Source organism: Charadrius vociferus, unplaced genomic scaffold (genome assembly GCF_000708025.1).
Source record: "Charadrius vociferus isolate BGI_N301 unplaced genomic scaffold, ASM70802v2 scaffold340, whole genome shotgun sequence".
NCBI classification, from domain to species: Eukaryota; Metazoa; Chordata; class Aves; order Charadriiformes; family Charadriidae; genus Charadrius; species Charadrius vociferus.
The window spans coordinates 3304874-3322711 of NW_009646631.1; the positions used below are offsets into that span (position 1 = coordinate 3304874).

At 39.0% G+C, this 17838-nt stretch overlaps 1 protein-coding gene across 1 annotated transcript in view; it reads left to right on the forward strand.

Annotated features, from left to right (window-relative positions):
• The window catches only part of MTA3 (metastasis associated 1 family, member 3), a gene marked incomplete at its 3' end in the record, with an annotated part of 113314 nt that extends 96977 nt beyond the window's left edge, over positions 1 to 16337 (forward strand). The window contains exons 15-19 of the mRNA XM_009888670.1: positions 328 to 452; positions 1735 to 1886; positions 2411 to 2633; positions 11101 to 11187; positions 16191 to 16337. Of these exons, the coding sequence (XP_009886972.1) occupies positions 328 to 452; positions 1735 to 1886; positions 2411 to 2633; positions 11101 to 11187; positions 16191 to 16337 (734 nt within the window). The remainder of the gene's footprint in view (positions 1 to 327; positions 453 to 1734; positions 1887 to 2410; positions 2634 to 11100; positions 11188 to 16190) is intronic.
• Between the last annotated feature and the right edge of the window lie 1501 nt (positions 16338 to 17838).

Below are 17838 nucleotides of genomic sequence, written 5' to 3' on the forward strand. Positions count from 1 at the left end.
GACTGGAATCCCTCTCTTAAATTCTGTGCTGTGTCAGGCTTATGTTAATGTTTGACCCTGAGACTTGGTCTTTTACTAGCTTGCCAAGTAGCTTAGACCGCATGAGAGCATTTTACAAAGGTCTGTAAATTTGAGTATCAAAGCAGCTCTTCACATAGCAAGTATCTTACAGTGCTGAAAATACTAGAGTATAAAAATTAGTCTTCTTGTTTACAGCAGTTTTTACAGATGTTGTCACCAGACATCAGAATTCCAGAATTAGATTGTTTGTTTTCATGTTGACTAACTGGTTAGTAAAATTATTTTTTTTTATTTATTTATTTAAAGCAATAAACCAAATCCCAATCAAATATCCAGCAGCAATGGGAAACCCGCTGCAGTCAATGGAGCAATGGGAGCCTCGTACCAGGCACAGGCTTCAATAGTAGGTCGGGCTTGTGAAAGTTGCTATAGTAAGTAAATTTTTAAAAATAAATAAGAATACTATTTTTTAATGTTTATGTGCACTTTTTAAAAACAAATGTATGTACTTTTGTTTGCATGCTCTAAGTAGGGGATAATTTTCGATGAATTGTGTGGCAGAAATAAGTTAGAGCTGGCTTCAACATATTGATTGAATATCAGTATTCAAATCCACTTTATGATTTTTTTTTTTAACAATTCAGAAAGTACAGAAAGATAATGATATGATAAGATAATGATATGCTGGCACTGATAAGCTTTTCCTTTACCTTCAGTATAATAGATTCAAATTTATTTTTGATTCTCCTGTAAGGTTGCAGGGGTTTTTGAGGTCACCCCGCCGTTGTTGGGGGTGGCATGTTTTTCTTGTTTTTTTTCCTTGTATTTTGTGTGTTTCTGATGGTCCCTGTTGGACTTCTTGAAATAGCAGCTTTTGATGTAGTTTGTATGATGCAGTAAAATCCAGAACTGGAAAGAATTGAAAAGGCCTACCATATGAGAATTCGTAACTTATCATTGCTATGGCTCCCTGTGTCTTAAACACCAATTAAATTAAAAGCATATTTTGTATATAGAAAGTTCCAGTTATATAGTTTGTTGGTTTTCAAATCACATTTTTTAAAGAACAGTTTTCTTGTGAAAGATTGCAAAAAGAAAAGAAAAAAGGTTAAATTAGCGTTCCCTGCTGAGTCTCCACATGCACAAAATAAAGGTACACACACATCTCCAAGGTCAGTAGGAGAAGTGCTTGTCCTTTTCTTATATGGATCATAACTTGCACGTACTCACTTTGCATGGCTTGGGCAAAAAATCCCGGATCTTTAGCAATTCTAGTAAGTAGCAAGCAACTTAATAAGCCTGTCTTCCAGAATAAGATTAGAAATAGTGGAGGGCTTATAGGGTTTTGGGGTTGGTTTTTGGTTTTTTTCTGTTTGGAGGGTGGGTTGGTTGGTTGGTTGTTTTGGGGTTGGGTTTTTTTTGTAGTCCCCCAGAAGAAAAACTCTTCTTGGCAGGACTAAGTCACTCATTTGAAATTAAGTAGGGGAGTATTTTGAAATTTCCATTTGGAGTTGTCTTTTGGGGTGTGGTGTTTTTTTTTTTTAAAAAAAAAAAAAACCCACAACACTAAAAATCCTTGTTTTCTCCATGTGAAATGTTTTAAAAACTTATCCATATAGTATTCTTAGGGAATGCCATCTATTACAGCATTTGGCTCTATTATATTGAATGTAAGCATGCACCACTTTAGCTGTGCTGTTTTTTCCTCCTTAGCTCCACAGTCTCACCAGTGGTATTCTTGGGGTCCACCTAATATGCAATGTAGATTGTGTGCATCTTGCTGGATTTATTGGAAGAAATATGGCGGCCTGAAAATGCCCACACAGACAGATGAAGATAAACTGTCTTCCAGCCAACCTACAGAGGTAGGATTGCATAGATAAAATTTCCTAAAATGAAATGTGGTGCTTTCAGAAGACTGCTGGGATTCGATTACTTAATGGAATGGTTTTTTATGTGTGTGTGCGTGTCTTCAAACTTTAGTGTTGCAAAGCATAATTTACTAATCCTTTTCCCATCTTAAGTAGAACTGAACAGTGTGCGGGTCGTGCCATGGCTTTATATGACCAAGTCGTAGATAAACAAACATCCACTTCATGCATTTTTTTGTGGACAAATGTCATCTTGTCGATCAAATGGTGTGTTATCTATAAAATGTTAATATGACTATACTGTATCTCATATAGAATGGCATTATATGTCCACTCACAGTAGAGCTTCCTACTGTGTTACACAGCTTGTTGCCTAAGCCCCACTTTTTTTTTTGTATAATGCTCATCCATATTACTTGATTAACCTTGTAGATTTATCCAAATTGTGGATTTTTTTAATGCTGTAATTTACATGTATGTGTTACGGTTTGTTTGTTTGGTTTGTTCTATTTTTGTAGGAGTCCCATGTTAGAACTCATATGTCCCGGCAGGCCACACAGGGAACTCCAGTTCGTAACACTGGAAGTCCGAAGTCGGCAGTGAAAACACGTCAAGCTTTCTTTCTTCACACAACGTGTTGGACAAAACTGGCCCGTCAGGTCTGCAAAAATACCCTCCGGCTGCGGCAGGCAGCAAGACGTCCCTTTGTCCCTATTAACTGTGCTGCCATTAAGGCAGAATGTAAGATGTTTTTTTAATTCTTAGTTCTGTGTGCTGTGCTTCCCACCCATTTTTGTCTTTTAATTTTATTTTCTTTTTCAATAAACATTTCTTGTCTATACGCTTTTGCTTTTCATTTTTTCATTTGTCCAGCATATCACCAACACATTGGATAAAGTCTGGCTGCCTTGAACAGATTTCAGGCTGGGGGAACAATTCAGTGAATTAAAAGGGGAGAGCTATTACCTCATTCACTTAAAAAAATTGCCATTAAAAAAAAATTGGGGGCAGGGAGGGGAAATCAATGATGTGACATAAAAAACATGTTTCCTGCTAGGCAGTGTGAAAGAAGTTCGCTTTTATATTGTTCATTTATTCTTTTGCTGAGCAGAAAGTATAGTTCTGTACATGTTTTACTTTTTCTCAGTGGGGTTGGTCAAGGAATAAGGAGCTGAGGATGCATAAGAATTATAAATCTGGCCTGTAACACAGCCCTTTATTACTGTGATCAGATGGTGGTGATAGCCACGTTTATTACTTCATCATAGTTGCATCTTTTTTTTTTTTGTCTGTTCCAGTTTTAAATTTTAGTTTTAAATAAAATTCTGTATTATGCTTGTTCTTTTTTCATCGCCAAAATATAAAGAACCGATAAATTCACCGGTAGTATGACAAAAGGGTATGAGTTGTTGTAGACAGCAGCAGTAAGACTCTCTGTGTGCACGTGTGGGTAAGCTCTGCTGCAGAGTCACAAAAAAAATCAGCAGGTTTTGCATCTGCACTGAGTGCGTTGTACTGCTCACGCTGTTCGGTTATGTTTCGCAGTCTTCCATAGAGGCAGTTCTCGGAGCAGACACTTGGTATTCCAAAATGTGCTGTGGCTGTCAATTGTGTTAGAATTGAAGACACCTCTTTAGAATATTAGATGTTGGGTTTATAACCATGTTTACTACATTAACGCTAAGTGTTTTCCTGGCATATTTAACTGGGATGCTGATGAGGTCAGTGTTAGTTCTAAGAAATTTACTCCACAGAGGTTTAAAAGCTGGGTTACAGTAATTTTTTTTCCCCTTATGTACTTTAATACCAGCTATTCTTCACATGCAAACTTCACCTACTTCTGCAGTTATCCAGAACTTGGTAAATATTTCTGTTCGTTGTCCTTGTCTTATTTATTTAGTTGTCTTGTTGGCCATTTTCTTTGTTCTTTAAAAGCTTTGCAGGTCAGGAGCAACTTTCATGTTTAAGGAAACCATATGTCCACTGTATGAATAAAGTGAATTAGACTTTCATGGAAGAAGGGTGTCTGAGGCTGGACTAGGATTATATTTTTAATCTTTAATACAAAATAACAGTTATTTTCTGAGAGGAAAGCATTGTACCTTTTAATTTATGTAATTGACACTGATATTTGCTGAATCATGGAGGAAAATTAATTTTAGAAATTCATTTGAATCTTTTTATCCATATCCCTATTTCTTCTCACTCACTGCAGTAACTCAACTTGAAAGAAGGTGAAGCTTTTGTTTAAGGAAGAAAATAAAAATAGAAGGAAAAAAAAGTTTAATCCAACTGTTAATCATCATACTAGCAAAGTGTTATATACGCAGTTCAACTTCAAAACAAAGGAGTGAAAAGCTGAGCTTGTATCAGACTGGCAGTGCTATGAGTGCTTCCTCTTTGTTCCTTTGAATGAGAAAGTGCCATATCAGATTAACATCAAGAGCAGAAAGATCTTTTTCCCCACCCCTGTAGTCTCTGTCTTTCATTATTCTTTTTACATAAAGCAAAATTTGGACCTTGCAATTTCATCTTTTTGAATGCACGTTCTTCCTGATTAGGCCTACCATAGATTGGGGAAAAAAAAAAGTCACAGTTGTCAGTACTTTTTGAACACAACATTCAAATTATTTTATAATAGTGGAAAAAAGATTATGCCTCACTTAATTCAGCTATACACACACACACACACGTACTCTGTTTCTGGTAATATCTCTGTCTGTGGAATCATACAAACCTGCATTTTCATTGTCATTCTTCTAGTAAAGCCTAGTAAGCAAGTAAGTAAATTGTTTTCTAGTTTTGTTCCTGTACTTATATCTGTGACCTGTGTTCACTCCACTCTGTTGATTTTAATGTTATAACCATATAGGCGCTCTCTTCCTGAATGCCTTGAATCCTTTTCTAAGGATAGCTTGATGCAAGCAATTTTTAATTTTTTTTTTTAATTTTTAAATGAGATACTTAATTAACAGTAATGTTTTGGTATGTTGAATACCACTGAGTAGTTACAAGAGTGAATCAGTCTCTGTGTTGCTGTTAACAAAAGTCACAATCGTGCTTGGGTAATACCCTGGCCAGAGTAGCAGGTTGCCCTTGATGTGATATGGCATGAAATGATGAGGACATCCAAGAACTGTTTTGGAATTTGTTCGCCGTGTTGGCGTGCTTGAAGCGTTGAGTCTAATGACTGCTTAGATGCTTTGTCTGACTCACCTGAGTCTTTGTGTGTGCCAAGCCACTGCTTGAAAACATAACTGTATTTCACAACTATATTGCAGTAGGCACCATACCAAGACTCAGAAACCATAAAATCTAAAGGCAGAAGACTGGTAGGGCACTTCCTCCAGCAGCGTACCAGGTTTTATGCTGTCTTAGTTTTACGCAGTTCGTTGAAGTGCCAGGTTGTAAAGGAAACTAATTCCCAGTTCTGAGAAAGTAAGTCTGAACAAGCCAGTCAGAGCTTGCTCATAAAGTAAATTGATTTCTGCATTCCACCTGAACTCATCTGCAGATAGTTCTTTTTTCTTGGAGGGGCATGGAAGCCTCTGAGAACGCTGATCTCGGGCCCGGCATTCTTCTGGGTGTAAGCAGATCTCGGGCAGAGAATTTCTTATTGTTGTAATTCCACCCACATAATCTCCCTCGGCCCATTACATCCACTGGCAGAAAATGAAGTCCTATTCTATGTTCTTTATTCCTTCAGTTAGTGCAGAGAATTAGATTTTTCTCATTAATGAACCATATAGCACGACCCCTGCTCAGAAGCCAGCAGGAGGTAGTGGAGACGATGCGTCTACATCCCAGTTTAATCTAGGGATGGTCACCAGGAGCCTGAGGAAGCATGGCATCTCCTGCTAGGAGCACGACCCATCACGGAAATCTCAAACTTTGTTCTGCCTGAAGAGAATAGACTCGTTGTAGTTGTTGACAACAAACTTGTCTGATGGATTTTCAGGAATAATTAGAATTGGTGAACTGTTTCAGTAAGAGGAAATTCCCATGCTCTAAATTAGGCAAAATAACCTTTTTAGTTTGAATGTACTGCACGTTTTTTAGAAAGTTAAGCAAAACTATCCCGTCTATGGAAGGTCTCTTAATTAAGAGGAAACCGAAGTGGGCATTCTGCTCCAGACAGTCACTGATGAGATTGGATGTGTTTCCAGCCTACAAGCCTGTTGATGTATGCGTGGCAGTGAGCCATGCATCTCTGCACCTTATTACTTCAGCACAGGAAGATTTTTGCAGGGATTTTTTTCTTTTCCCCTGTGCGGGTATAGTTTTATCAATATAAATATACATATTAATTATAGTAATTTAAATTTGTGTAGCTACACTCCGTCTATGTAGACATGATTGTCAAAATGTTTTCAGTGGATGGTAATATATTATCTGTATAATATATATAGTTATCTGGAAATGGGTATACTGTTCATGATCAAAGCTTAACATACCTTCAAATCTGCAGATTTAATAACAAGTTTGGTTCACAGTACCTGCTTGTTATGTTCTGTTTTGATAAAACGAGAGACAAGCGAAAATTAAGTAGAATATGCAAAATGTTACTGATTTGCCTTTGTAAGCATACAGTCTATGTTTAACTGATATAAAACTACCCATTCATCTGAAGTTGAGTAATATTTATGGGTATTGGTTCACAAACAATGTTTTACATCCTTGATTTTGATAGCTACAGAAGATATTTTGGCTGCATTTAGGATTTTTCTACTGTTATCTTTGAATACAATTTGTGCCAGATTTTAGTAGCCAGTAAAATAATTAAAAGAACACACAATCTTTTCCCCAAAGTTTCTAAGAAGAATACAATTGAGGGAATACATAGCACACGGTACATCTATTAGATAATCTGAATTTTGATAGAGATATGATGGGATGTCAAAGAGAAATAACTCCCCAATGAAGAGTCTTTCTGAGATTGAGACCTAAAAATCTAGTTTAAAAAAAAGAAATAATTTAAAAAAATGCTTTCAAATCTAAAAGAAGAAGCCTCATTCGCTATCATCTTCTGCGTAGCATTCCTGATTTTTTTGACCTCTTTAATACAACAGCCTTCTCTTTTCTAGGTTAAGAACTTGGTCTGTTTAAAACCTCGTAAAGAATCCATTTCACACTGTGGTTCGTAATACTGTTCCCTGGAGTTTTCCTAATTGTGCTGTATCCTCTTTAGGGTTATGGTGCCCTAAATTACATGCACTTCAAGAAACAGGTTTCCCATCATTTTAGAGTGTGTCACATGTTTTCTATTTTCCTATCTTCATAATTTCTAATATTCTGATTTTAATTTTTTTCTAAGTGACTGCTCTTCAGTATTGTCTAGATATTTTTAGAAAGTTGGCACTGACTCCATGAATTCTCTTCTGCATGGCAGTGGCGTAGAGCCTATAAAAATATAAATTTGTATGTTACAGTCATTTTGCCCCTTAAGAATTAATCTTATGTTTATTGCTTGATGCTGCTAATATCCTTTGCAATCAGTTTTAGCTTTGATTATGCTCAGTAATTTCTTATCAGGAAACTTTAACTCTCTAATCACCTCTTTTTCCGATCTTTTAATGTGTTGAACAGCACAGATCCTTTGAGGGTTACATAGACAACTTTAACCAGGTGCTGATCCCTGAAAAAAATTCTCTTTTACTCTGTAACAGCTGGACAGCCAACGGTCTTTGGTGACACAGTTTGTTCAAAGCTATTTGAAATGCCGTGTTGGATGCCAGATCTGCTGCATGTGTACACGTCACGATTCCTTCAGAGAGGATCCTGGCAGACCTGTGGCACTTGCATTGACTGGTGTACAGCATGTGTAGGTAGGAGGGGACCTCTGGATGTCTCTAATCGCTCCCCTGCACAAAGCTTGAGTGCTCAGGGCCTTTTGTCCAGATGAGATTTGTGTAACTCCAAGGACAGAGACTCCATGGCTTCTGTGGGCACTTGTTCCAGTGCTTGATCAGCCTCGCAGTAAATAACCTTTTCTGTACATCTGATGAGAATTTCCTATCTCCTGGCTTCTTTCTGTTGCCACAGACAGCTGTTGTCCTATCCCTACGTACCTCCAAGAAGGATCTGGCTTGGTCTTCTCTATGTTCTGCCACTGGGTAGTTACAGGCAGCAATCAGATCTCCCCTTGGCCTTCTCATCTCAAGGCTGACCAGACCCAGTTCCCTCAGACTCTCCATGTACATCCTAATACCGCTACCCCAAACCAGGCTCTCCAATAGCTGGACTTTCTCCAGTACATCCATATTTTATAGCGGGGATGTCAGAACTCGCCGCAGGGTCTGGACGTGGTTTCACAAGGGCCGAGTAGAGGGAAGGGTTACCTCCCTCGCCCTGCTGGCTGCAGTCAGGCTACCAAGACCCAGTGGGTGGCCGTCCTTCTTGTTGCAAGGACACGCTGCTGAATAATGTGAACGCATTAAACGTGTTTTCCATTTACAAGGTCTTTGCTGGCTCCCTTGATGTTTCCGTGTTTAACCGTATGCCTCTATTCGTAGTTCACCCCCTTTGCCGGTGTGCAGTTACTTACTGAAAAATGTTATCACTCTTGCCAGGTGTTTGTTCTCTTGAGCCAAGACGAGTCTAAGCATTAGTTAAACACCAGTAGTGTACGTGCTAACCAGTTTCTGTTTGGATGAGTTCCACCTGGTCCTGGTAACTTTTTTTATTCATTAACCAGTTTGTTGTGAAGTATTTCCTACGGACTCTTCGATGTGACGCAGTTCTCACTTTCCTCGTAAAAGCATTTTAGAAGTGAACTTGTTTAAGTTCTGCATTGAACATGGCTATAAAGAATTCATTTAGGTTTTCTGCCATGCCTTTATCTTTCTTTTATATTTTTCTCACGCCTTGATCATCGAGGCACTGGCACACTTTCTGCTTTTGATATGTTTGAAAAAATACACTATCTAATGTAATGCTTCAATTCTTTCTCTTTTTTTTAATAGATTTTTTATTTCTCATAGCTTCCACTATTTCACTGATCTTTCTAAGATTTTTAGTTTTCATGTGGAAGCCCATATTTGATTTTAGGACTTTTTTAAAACTCTGTGGTTGACAGGTCCTGCCTAAATTTTATTCTATGGTTTTACACTCGCAAGTGATGCACTATCTAACTTTGTGTTTTTCTGTATGTAGTGCCTAGAGATCATAAACTTTATTATATTTTTCATGGGAGTATCATATTGTGGATTAAATTTTGCTGCTGTTAAACATATTTAACTGTTTTAATAGATTGGCGTGCTTTGGAATACCCACCCGGTACCTTTGGTGAACACGCTTTGCCTCAAGCATGGAATTTGTGCTTTCTTTGCAGTCTGTATTCTCAGTCAGCATATTAATATCTCCCCATGATTCAATGTCTTTTTTTACAGTGAAGACACGTAGATGGAAAATTTTTTTGCTAATTACTTCTTAGGCGATGCTTTGCTGTTCCCAAAGTAGCTATAAAATACTCACTGTATAGTCTGTGCTTATTTTGCTAAGGGAGACGGTGGAGACACATCGTTCTACTCTGTCACTTAAAATATTTCAAGTGTTGTGGAATACTAAAAGTATTCCAGGCACCCGGTTCAGCGCATTTTTTTCACTAAGAACAGGATATTTTGTTATTAAGGTAAAATAATAAAGTACTTTGTGTACTCAGCATTAGAGCTCTGGAACCTTTGGACTTCCCAGATACCAGCTACTGTTTATGTGTGGCACATGTAAGAATTTCAAGTAGTTTCCTTAATAATATGGAACTAAGTTGTGCATTGTCTGCTGCATTAAAAAACATCTGTGAACATAGTGAAATATTTCAGTCATTGCTGTGGTTTCATGACCTACAAGTTTTTTGCCCATAGCTAGATAGAATACATAAAGAGAGTGTAAATTTGGGTTTTTTTTCTCAAATGTGAATTGTTCTATATAGCATCTTATCCTCTTCATGAGCCTGTGTACTCCATATCTTGCGCTGGAATGAAACAAACAGGAACATTATGGCAAAATAAGGTGGGGACAAGGTGGAATTACAGTTATAATAATCTCTTTATAGCATCTAGCTCTTGTAAAGCTGGTTAGAAAATGCAGATCTGCATGTGCACGTATGAAACCTATACAAAGAAGGGTGTACATGTAGCTATGTGTGTGCGGGAAGTAATTCCCTGTGAGGGAATTCGAGATCCACACAATCAACATAGGAGCACAGTTTTGTACAAAACAGAATACCTGTGCTCTAGGGGTACTGGATGCCCTATATGGGGTTTACTTATGTGCTTTTGGAAGACAGATAACGCAATCATTCTGAGTAGGTTTTTTTTTAAAAAAAAAGATAGTATAGTTCAGTAGTCTTGAAACTATTTATGGAAACCTGATGTCTTGTGGATTTTTGCCTTAGGTTGAGTGGCTCCGCTGTTTGAGCGTGAACTTCTTCATAGTAACACTTCTGTGTTCGGGGCATTTAGACAGATTCTCTGCTTGTGTATTCGCAGTGCCTTTAAGTTATGAGTTCATAGTTTTAGCATCAAGTTCAGATAGCTACTGAATTGCTTATTTTCATTAACTTTGCAGGAATTTCCTATCTTTGAAACCTTTGAGCTCTGTCATACATGGTTACAATTGACTACTTTGCTCAGGAGTTTACAGTAAAGGGTTTTTTGGGGGTTGGTGTTTTGGATTTTTTAAGCTTCATCTCGCCGTGATAGCCCCTGTGTCCTGTTCTACTTATTAAGAATGATACGAATCACCATACCATGTGAGCAATGCATGACCAAAATCAGTAGTCCCAACTTTAAATTCCTCTTACCTCTGTATGACCCCCGTTTAGGGCCAGACAAGCTTGTAGAAAACAATGAAGAATTCCATGTAAATTCTTTTTAATAGCCAAAGCTGCTTTTATTTTACTACTCGTGTTTTCACCTGTGTTTCATTTGCCTAGCTGACTGTCTCCAAAAAGACTTTGTAGGCAAAACGTTCAATCAGAGTTGTGTTAGAACCTATATTAACTTAAAAAAAAAATAATCATAACACTGCCTGCATGAACGAGGGCATGGCCTGCATTTACATATCTCATTTTTAGCATTGATGGAAAAGCAGAATACATGCTAAAAAGAAGTTTGTGATAAAAATGTAAGGCTGAAACTGGTTGGTGCATCCTAATTACATTTGTAATGGTAGAATATTTAAACTGAGTTTCATTCTTTAAAATTCTCAGATGCAGATCGACATTGTGAAGTTGCTGGAAGTCCTCTGAAGATCAAAAGCACCAGAAAACCACTGTCATGTATCATTGGGTATTTAGGTGGGTATCTGCCTCCAGAGGAAAAAATGAATCAAATGAACATTCAGTATGTTCTGATACTTAAAAATCCTGTATGCATAAAATAAGAGATTTATGCTTGTAGTAAAAAGAAAATTATCAAGGTAATAAATTAATAAAAATTCTGGTCTGCTATCAGTTGCAAAACTGGATAATTGAACTTGCAGGATGTAGGCAGAAAGCCTTCTGGTACTGGTTTAAAATGGCAGAGTGAAACATGATGTAATTTAGAATGTGAAAAATATTCTGGTTGTCCAAATAAATAAGCACTGAAAGGGGAAATGAGATACTCGGTATGCTCAGTGCTGCTCTCCTGTGTCCCTTGAATCCACTTGTAATGCTCCCAAATACTTGAAAGGAGCAGACTTCAGCCACGATGAGACACTGATCTCTTAATTTGATGACATAACTTTAACAGATGCAATGAAATCTGTCCCGAGATCATCGCCAGGAGGTCAAGGTACTCACATAAGATAACAGGGAGAGGAGAAATTCTAGTACTTGTGGTTCCTTATTTAAAAAATGAAAGTAGTCCTCTTTGCAAGGAACCACCACTGACTATTAAATATTTACGTAATCATATGAGTGAGTGGTGGGGAACCCTAGAGGCTTTGTATTAATCTTCAAATATAAAAATCAAACCATTGATCAGAATAATGAATAATTCTGCAGTGTGTTAATCGCATTTTACAGAAGTAAACTGGAGAGTAGAACTCATTCTAAATGTTTTTCTCAAAATTTCAATCAACAGGAGGCTTTTTGTACTAGGATGAAGTAAACAATAACAGTCCCTCGACTTGAAATAGAAATCAACTATTAATGTAGTTACAACTGTTCCTCCAGAACATCGAATTTAACAAAATCCAAAATTCAGAAAACCGGGTAATGAAGAATTAATGCCCACTCTCACTGAATTTTGATTCCTCCTGCCCTGGAGTTTAAGAAAAAAGCCAGTGATAGTTTCCTACAGGCATCCCAGCTGTGTGCGTTACCGATGTTGTCCTTGGGGTGAGCGAGGAAAGGACTGCTTGGATGGACTTGGTGGAGCTGTGGCTGTGAGAGGGGGGAATCCGGCTGGAGATGGATGGTTTGTCCAGCAGGAGATGGATGGTTCCTCCAGCTGACCCCATTTTGGGTTGCCAAAAGAAGAAACGGCAGCGTGTGTAATCTTAGAAGATGCTGCATGTTTTTACTGCCTCGTAACTTAGTTGGTGAGGGGTTGTCTTGATACCTCTGTGAGCATAAGACGGTGGGTTTAATGGGAGTGAATGAATGGAGAGCGTAAGACAGCGTTACGTGTACTTAGGTGGAGGTTTTGTAGAAGATGAACAGTGGGAAAATACACCAGGTATCTGTAGAATCCACTTAGCATTTGACTGTGTGGGAAGTGAAGGTATCTCACAACAGCTGAAGGTAAATAGTATGTGTTGCAGGGATATGAGGTGTACCCAGTGTAGTTATGGACATGCACCTGAGTTAGCTGTGTAAGGATGACTAGAAAATGGCTTTTTGTTTGCCATTTAGCTTGGTCTTTGTTTGTTTGTTGGGGTTTTTTTTTACTTTGGTTTGTGATGGTTTTTTTGTTTGTTTGGGATGTTTGTTTGCATGCTCCAGTGATTAAGTAAGGCTTGCATTATTTTCCTCATAAAATTTAGCATTAACTACCATACCATAGCTTATACATGAGGTATTTTATTTTCTTTGTAAAATTCCTTCTCTGCCATTCCCACAGACGTTTATTGGAATACAGTTAACTGTGTCTCTCAGAGCACTGCAGTTTTCAGCCCTCCTAGCAAGGCAGAGAGGATTTCGGTGCCCTGCTCACCCTGGGTCATCTCTTCCCTTTATCCCTGTTCTGCTTCTTGGCTGCCAGTGCCTCAGGTGAGGTAGGTTAAGCATTAAAAGTAGGGCCTGTCCTCTAGAGAGCTGGGGCTAATCCCCGCTAATCTCTTCAGTCATCACTGTGCTTACTAAACAACCCCCCCAAGGGGAGCCCTTGGCTAATTAAATGTCCTCTATTACCTCCTAGTTATGAGGAAACCAGGCTAATGTTTCCAGCTGGGATGCATGTCGAGGAGATGAGATGATGAGAGAGATGCAGCTGCTTAAGCACCTCTGGAATCCAGGATCCTTATTTAAGTAATTCCATAGGAGACTTTGACTTTTCTTTGTTTGCTTTGGAATTTGTAGGTTTTTTCACCCTAGTGACATTAGTGGAAATAGAAGTTTTTAGAGTTGTTATTGCTAATACTTGTTTGAGGCTGCAGCCTGGTCTTACAAGAAAGGTTCCTAATAGATTGTTCAAGTATTGTTTCTTATTCCTGTTCTATTTTTATTTCAGAAATGATCATGTAATCTGAATCTGGGCAACTTATCATTTGAAAGGGATAATTTGGATTATTTGGAAGTTATAGTTAGTTCTCTGAGTTAGCAGAAGGTGCAGGTGGCTAGAAGGGTCTCAGTGAAGTACTAGGAGGAAATAAAATGTCCCTAATTACGATTAATCCATAAAGCAGCAATATGATGGGTTAATATAATTCAGGCAAAACCCATGAAATGCCTCATTACTTCTCCCAGGGGGTGATGAACCGGCTGGTTAGAAAGTGCTGACCTAAAGCGTGCAAATACGTGAAGCGTGTGTAGAGGATGCGTGAGTGTACGGTGTAAAGACCCCACAGGAAGGACTCGGTCCGTTGGGAAGTGGTCCTGGCTGTTTAAGTTCCTTTCTAGAAATTAAGAGGAGAGCTTGGTCTTGCTGCCTTCCTCTACTGCAGAAAGAGAGAGGACAGCCTTTGTGGTAAACTAACGGAGGGTCAGTGACCTCCAGACTGAAGAGAAGTCAAAGGAAGGAAATGCGTCCTTCTTCAACTCTTCGCTCATCCTGAAGATATAAAATTCTGTCTCCTGTACAGTGTAGACAGAAGCAGTTTACAAGTTCTCATATGTTGATCCAGCTGCTGGGCTTATTGTGGATGCTGCTGGAGCTCATAGGCAAATAAGGTAATATTTTTAGTGGCATTAGGCCTGAAAATTAATAATGTCCTTCAGAAAATTGGAAAATATTGCCAAATGAGTATTTTAGAATCCACATTCCAGTCATCTTCAGCAAACAGTGCAAACCTTTCTATTTCAGTTGAAAGTTTTGCTTTAGCAATCAGCAGTGTTCACAACATTAAGCACACCTCTGTGCCCATTTTAGTAAAAAATCAAAATAGGTGCTCGTTCTCTACAGCATGAAAAATGGGCCGTGCCATGAAATCTGCTGGGAGCTTGGTGTTCCTACACTTTCTTGTTCCTAAACTCTCTTCCTAAACTGGTGTTGCTGACCTCCAGCCTGCAAAGGCTGGCCGTGGCAGCGAGAGCGTGAGGCCGGGCAGGCCAGCGCTTGGATATTGGATTTCCTTGGCATTTGTGAAAGAGGGAAAAATCTGCTATCGCAGTGGACTTTGACCTGGTGCAATGGTTTCTGTTTCTCCTGCGTGATAGCTGTGAATAAGCAGCGGCTGGAGGGCCTCCTCCTTGGATACCTGGCCTCACTTTAGAATTTGCGTATTCCCAGCTTCTATGCTTTATTTTATTTAAAAAAAAAACCAACAAAACAAAACAAAACAAAACAAAAAACAAAACCAGAAAGGAGCATTTTCATTTCAGGCGATGCAAAATGATTTTTTTTTTTTTTTAATCTTTTCTTACCCCCCTTGGCTAGCTGACTCCTGATCCATCTCCCAGCCCCTCTGCCCTCACATTCTCAGCCCAGAGGTCTCTTCTGCTCCGTGGGGCAGTTGGGTGCTGAGCCGTAATTGGGCTGAAGCGCCTCGCAACCTGCGTGGTGCCGGCAGCTGGTGCCAGAGGGATGGGGACCTGCCCTCAGGTGGTATGACTTCTCTCACAAATTTGGGTCTGCCCGAGGACATATGCAGTGCTGGGTTTTTGAACCCAAATGTGTGATGAGAACAAGGTAAAGGGGTTCAGCCAATTCCTGGGTGAAGGACAAGCGGACTCTACTGAGGCTTCCTTTTGCCACTTCTCTCTGGCAGATAACTGAGAAATTTCATAGAATCATAGCATGGTTTCGGTCGAAAGGGACCTTAAAGATCCTCTAGAGCCAACACCCTGCCTTGGGCAGGGACACCTCCCACTAGACCTGGTTGCTCGAAGTCCCGTCCAACCTGGCCTTTAACACTTCCAGGGAACATTTCCACACAACTGTATCGGCTGTTGGCAAACACAGCAGCTGCCACCCTGAAGTGTGCTGGCCAGATGGGTGTCACTGCCTCCTACCCACCTTTCTTCTTCCTTCCTTCCTCAAAATAATCCTACTCCGTGAACCACATTATAAACTCTGAGACGTTTGAAGATCCCCAGTGATGACTCTGTGTGGGAATCCACATCTGGGGAACACAGTGCAGTCTTAATGATTTTTGTGTTCCTGCTGCAGTTTGGGGGTGGTTTTAGCTTCAGAGCCCTGCTATGACTGTGAAGCCCTGACTTCTGCACCTAGTGACTTCGTGTTTGGGAAGATCACTCAAAAGTTGTTCTTGTTACAGAAAATATTGAGTAGCTTGAGGTATTGAGGTGATTTCAATGTAGTAAAATGCTTTTATTTGCTTGCTTAAAAAGCTGTAGGTGTGTAGCTCCAGTACAAACCTCAAAATGGTAGGAAAATGTAAACACAGACCTGTTTCAGATTTATTTATATTATCTCTTCAGTCTCTGAAATTGTTACACATGTACACCATAATATTGATCTCTGGCAACCTAAAGTGAAATAGATTTTTCTTACTTGGAAGAACTGTAGGTAAGAAGACTCATGTTTGAATTGTTATTCAAGGTCTTGCAAACACACTCATGCTGAAGAAGGTCCTTTCCTTTGTCGAGAAATTGAAATGTAAATTTATGTTGAACAGACTATTTTTATTCAGTTATTTTTGAAACCAAGTATGTGTGATCTCTCTCTCTCTCTCTCTCTCTTTTGTCTCAAACAGAGATTCATCCTGCAGTGAAACCCAATGTGATCAGGTCAACACCAAGCCTTCAAAGTCCAAGTGCAAAACGACTGCTTGCACCTTCCACTCACTCTTCACTAAGTATTTTGGGAAAAAGAAACTACAGCCACCATAATGGTCTTGATGGTATGTGAAAGAATAGAAAAGAAATATGAAGTCTCTGAATTGCAAAACTTTCAGTAGACCTGAGATGACAGTAAAGAAAGGGGGTACAGACTGACAGAAATGTAAGATATGGATGGCGTATTTATAGCATTGATTCTTAATGCAATGAATGGTGGTGCTTATTCATTGAACGTGGATGTATTAATGCCATCTCTTCCAAAAACTACTTTTACCATTTTTCTTGCTGATCTTGATATAAAAGGACAAGAAAAGAATAAAACAAATTTGGTGAAGGCAGAGATGCAGCAAATGCTTTATTTCAGTTTATTCCATTGCATTTTTATTTGAAGAAATATTTTGCAGTGATATGCGAGACCTTTTGAATTACTCTGTGTGAAATTACTTGATAGGTAATTGCTAAATTAAAAATTGCTAAATCCTGGACCTGCTAGTTTACAGCCAATCTCTTCGTGGTACGTGAATTCTAAATGCGGCTTAGCCTGGATTCTCAACACTGTGATGGGTAACAGAGGGGGAATACCTTTTGGCATCTTGCTTCCCAGGACCGGTGTCACAGAGGCAGTTAAAACAAGAAGTAGTCCTGGAAGCAAGGACTGGTGGAAGGCAGGAGCTCCTTAGAAAGAGGCTGTCCCTGCATTTATACCACTTGCAGGGGAGGAAGCAAAAGGAGGGTCACAGAGGTACAGGAGAGGCTTTTCCTGTGCACTGTGCAGCACCCGAGGTCATCTTTAAGCCTGGTGTATCCAGACACTTCATTACAGCGTGGTGCAAATGGAGAGCAGCGATGAAGCTGTACAAAAAAATGATGGAAATTTGTGGATAAGGCTAACTTTTCTCAAATAATCTTTATTTTTTATTCTGAAAAGTGATTGTTTATTACTATTTTTTATTATTATTATTACCAAAAAGAAAGATTTTCAACTGGAACTGTGAACAGTTTCCCTTCATGTCCAAAGAAGAGGAGAATCCAGCAGGGTATCGTTTGTCTGCACTGAGAAGAAATGCATGCGTTCCCTGAACTCTGTCTTTGTGAGATGTAACTTCTGTAAGCCATTAGCTTATTTGTTCTGTAATTGAATATGGTGGTTGAGATTAGAAATCTGAAAGAAGTTACGCTTTGAAATAGACCGTTCAGGACATGATCTGCACAAAAGAGGTGACTGTCTGTTTTCGTGCTTTACAGAACAGGTCGAGGTAGAAATGAGAGGGACTCTTTTTAGACAAGCTAATAGGAATAGTATTCCAAATACAGGAAGGAAAACTTGATCTATTATCCATCATCTTCCCGTAATGATCATGCTTTTCTGTCATTGCCAGCGCTCTTTGTATCTTGCAGTGAAGATATCTACTGGATGTTTAATAATACCTAGATAGAAATCACTGTACTTTGACAAAAAGTGGTTATTTAGCATATAGAGAAGAGAGGATCGCTCGGACGTCTGCTCAGTGTGCAAACAGCCATTACACAGTAGGCAGATAACACACATGGCAACACAAGCTA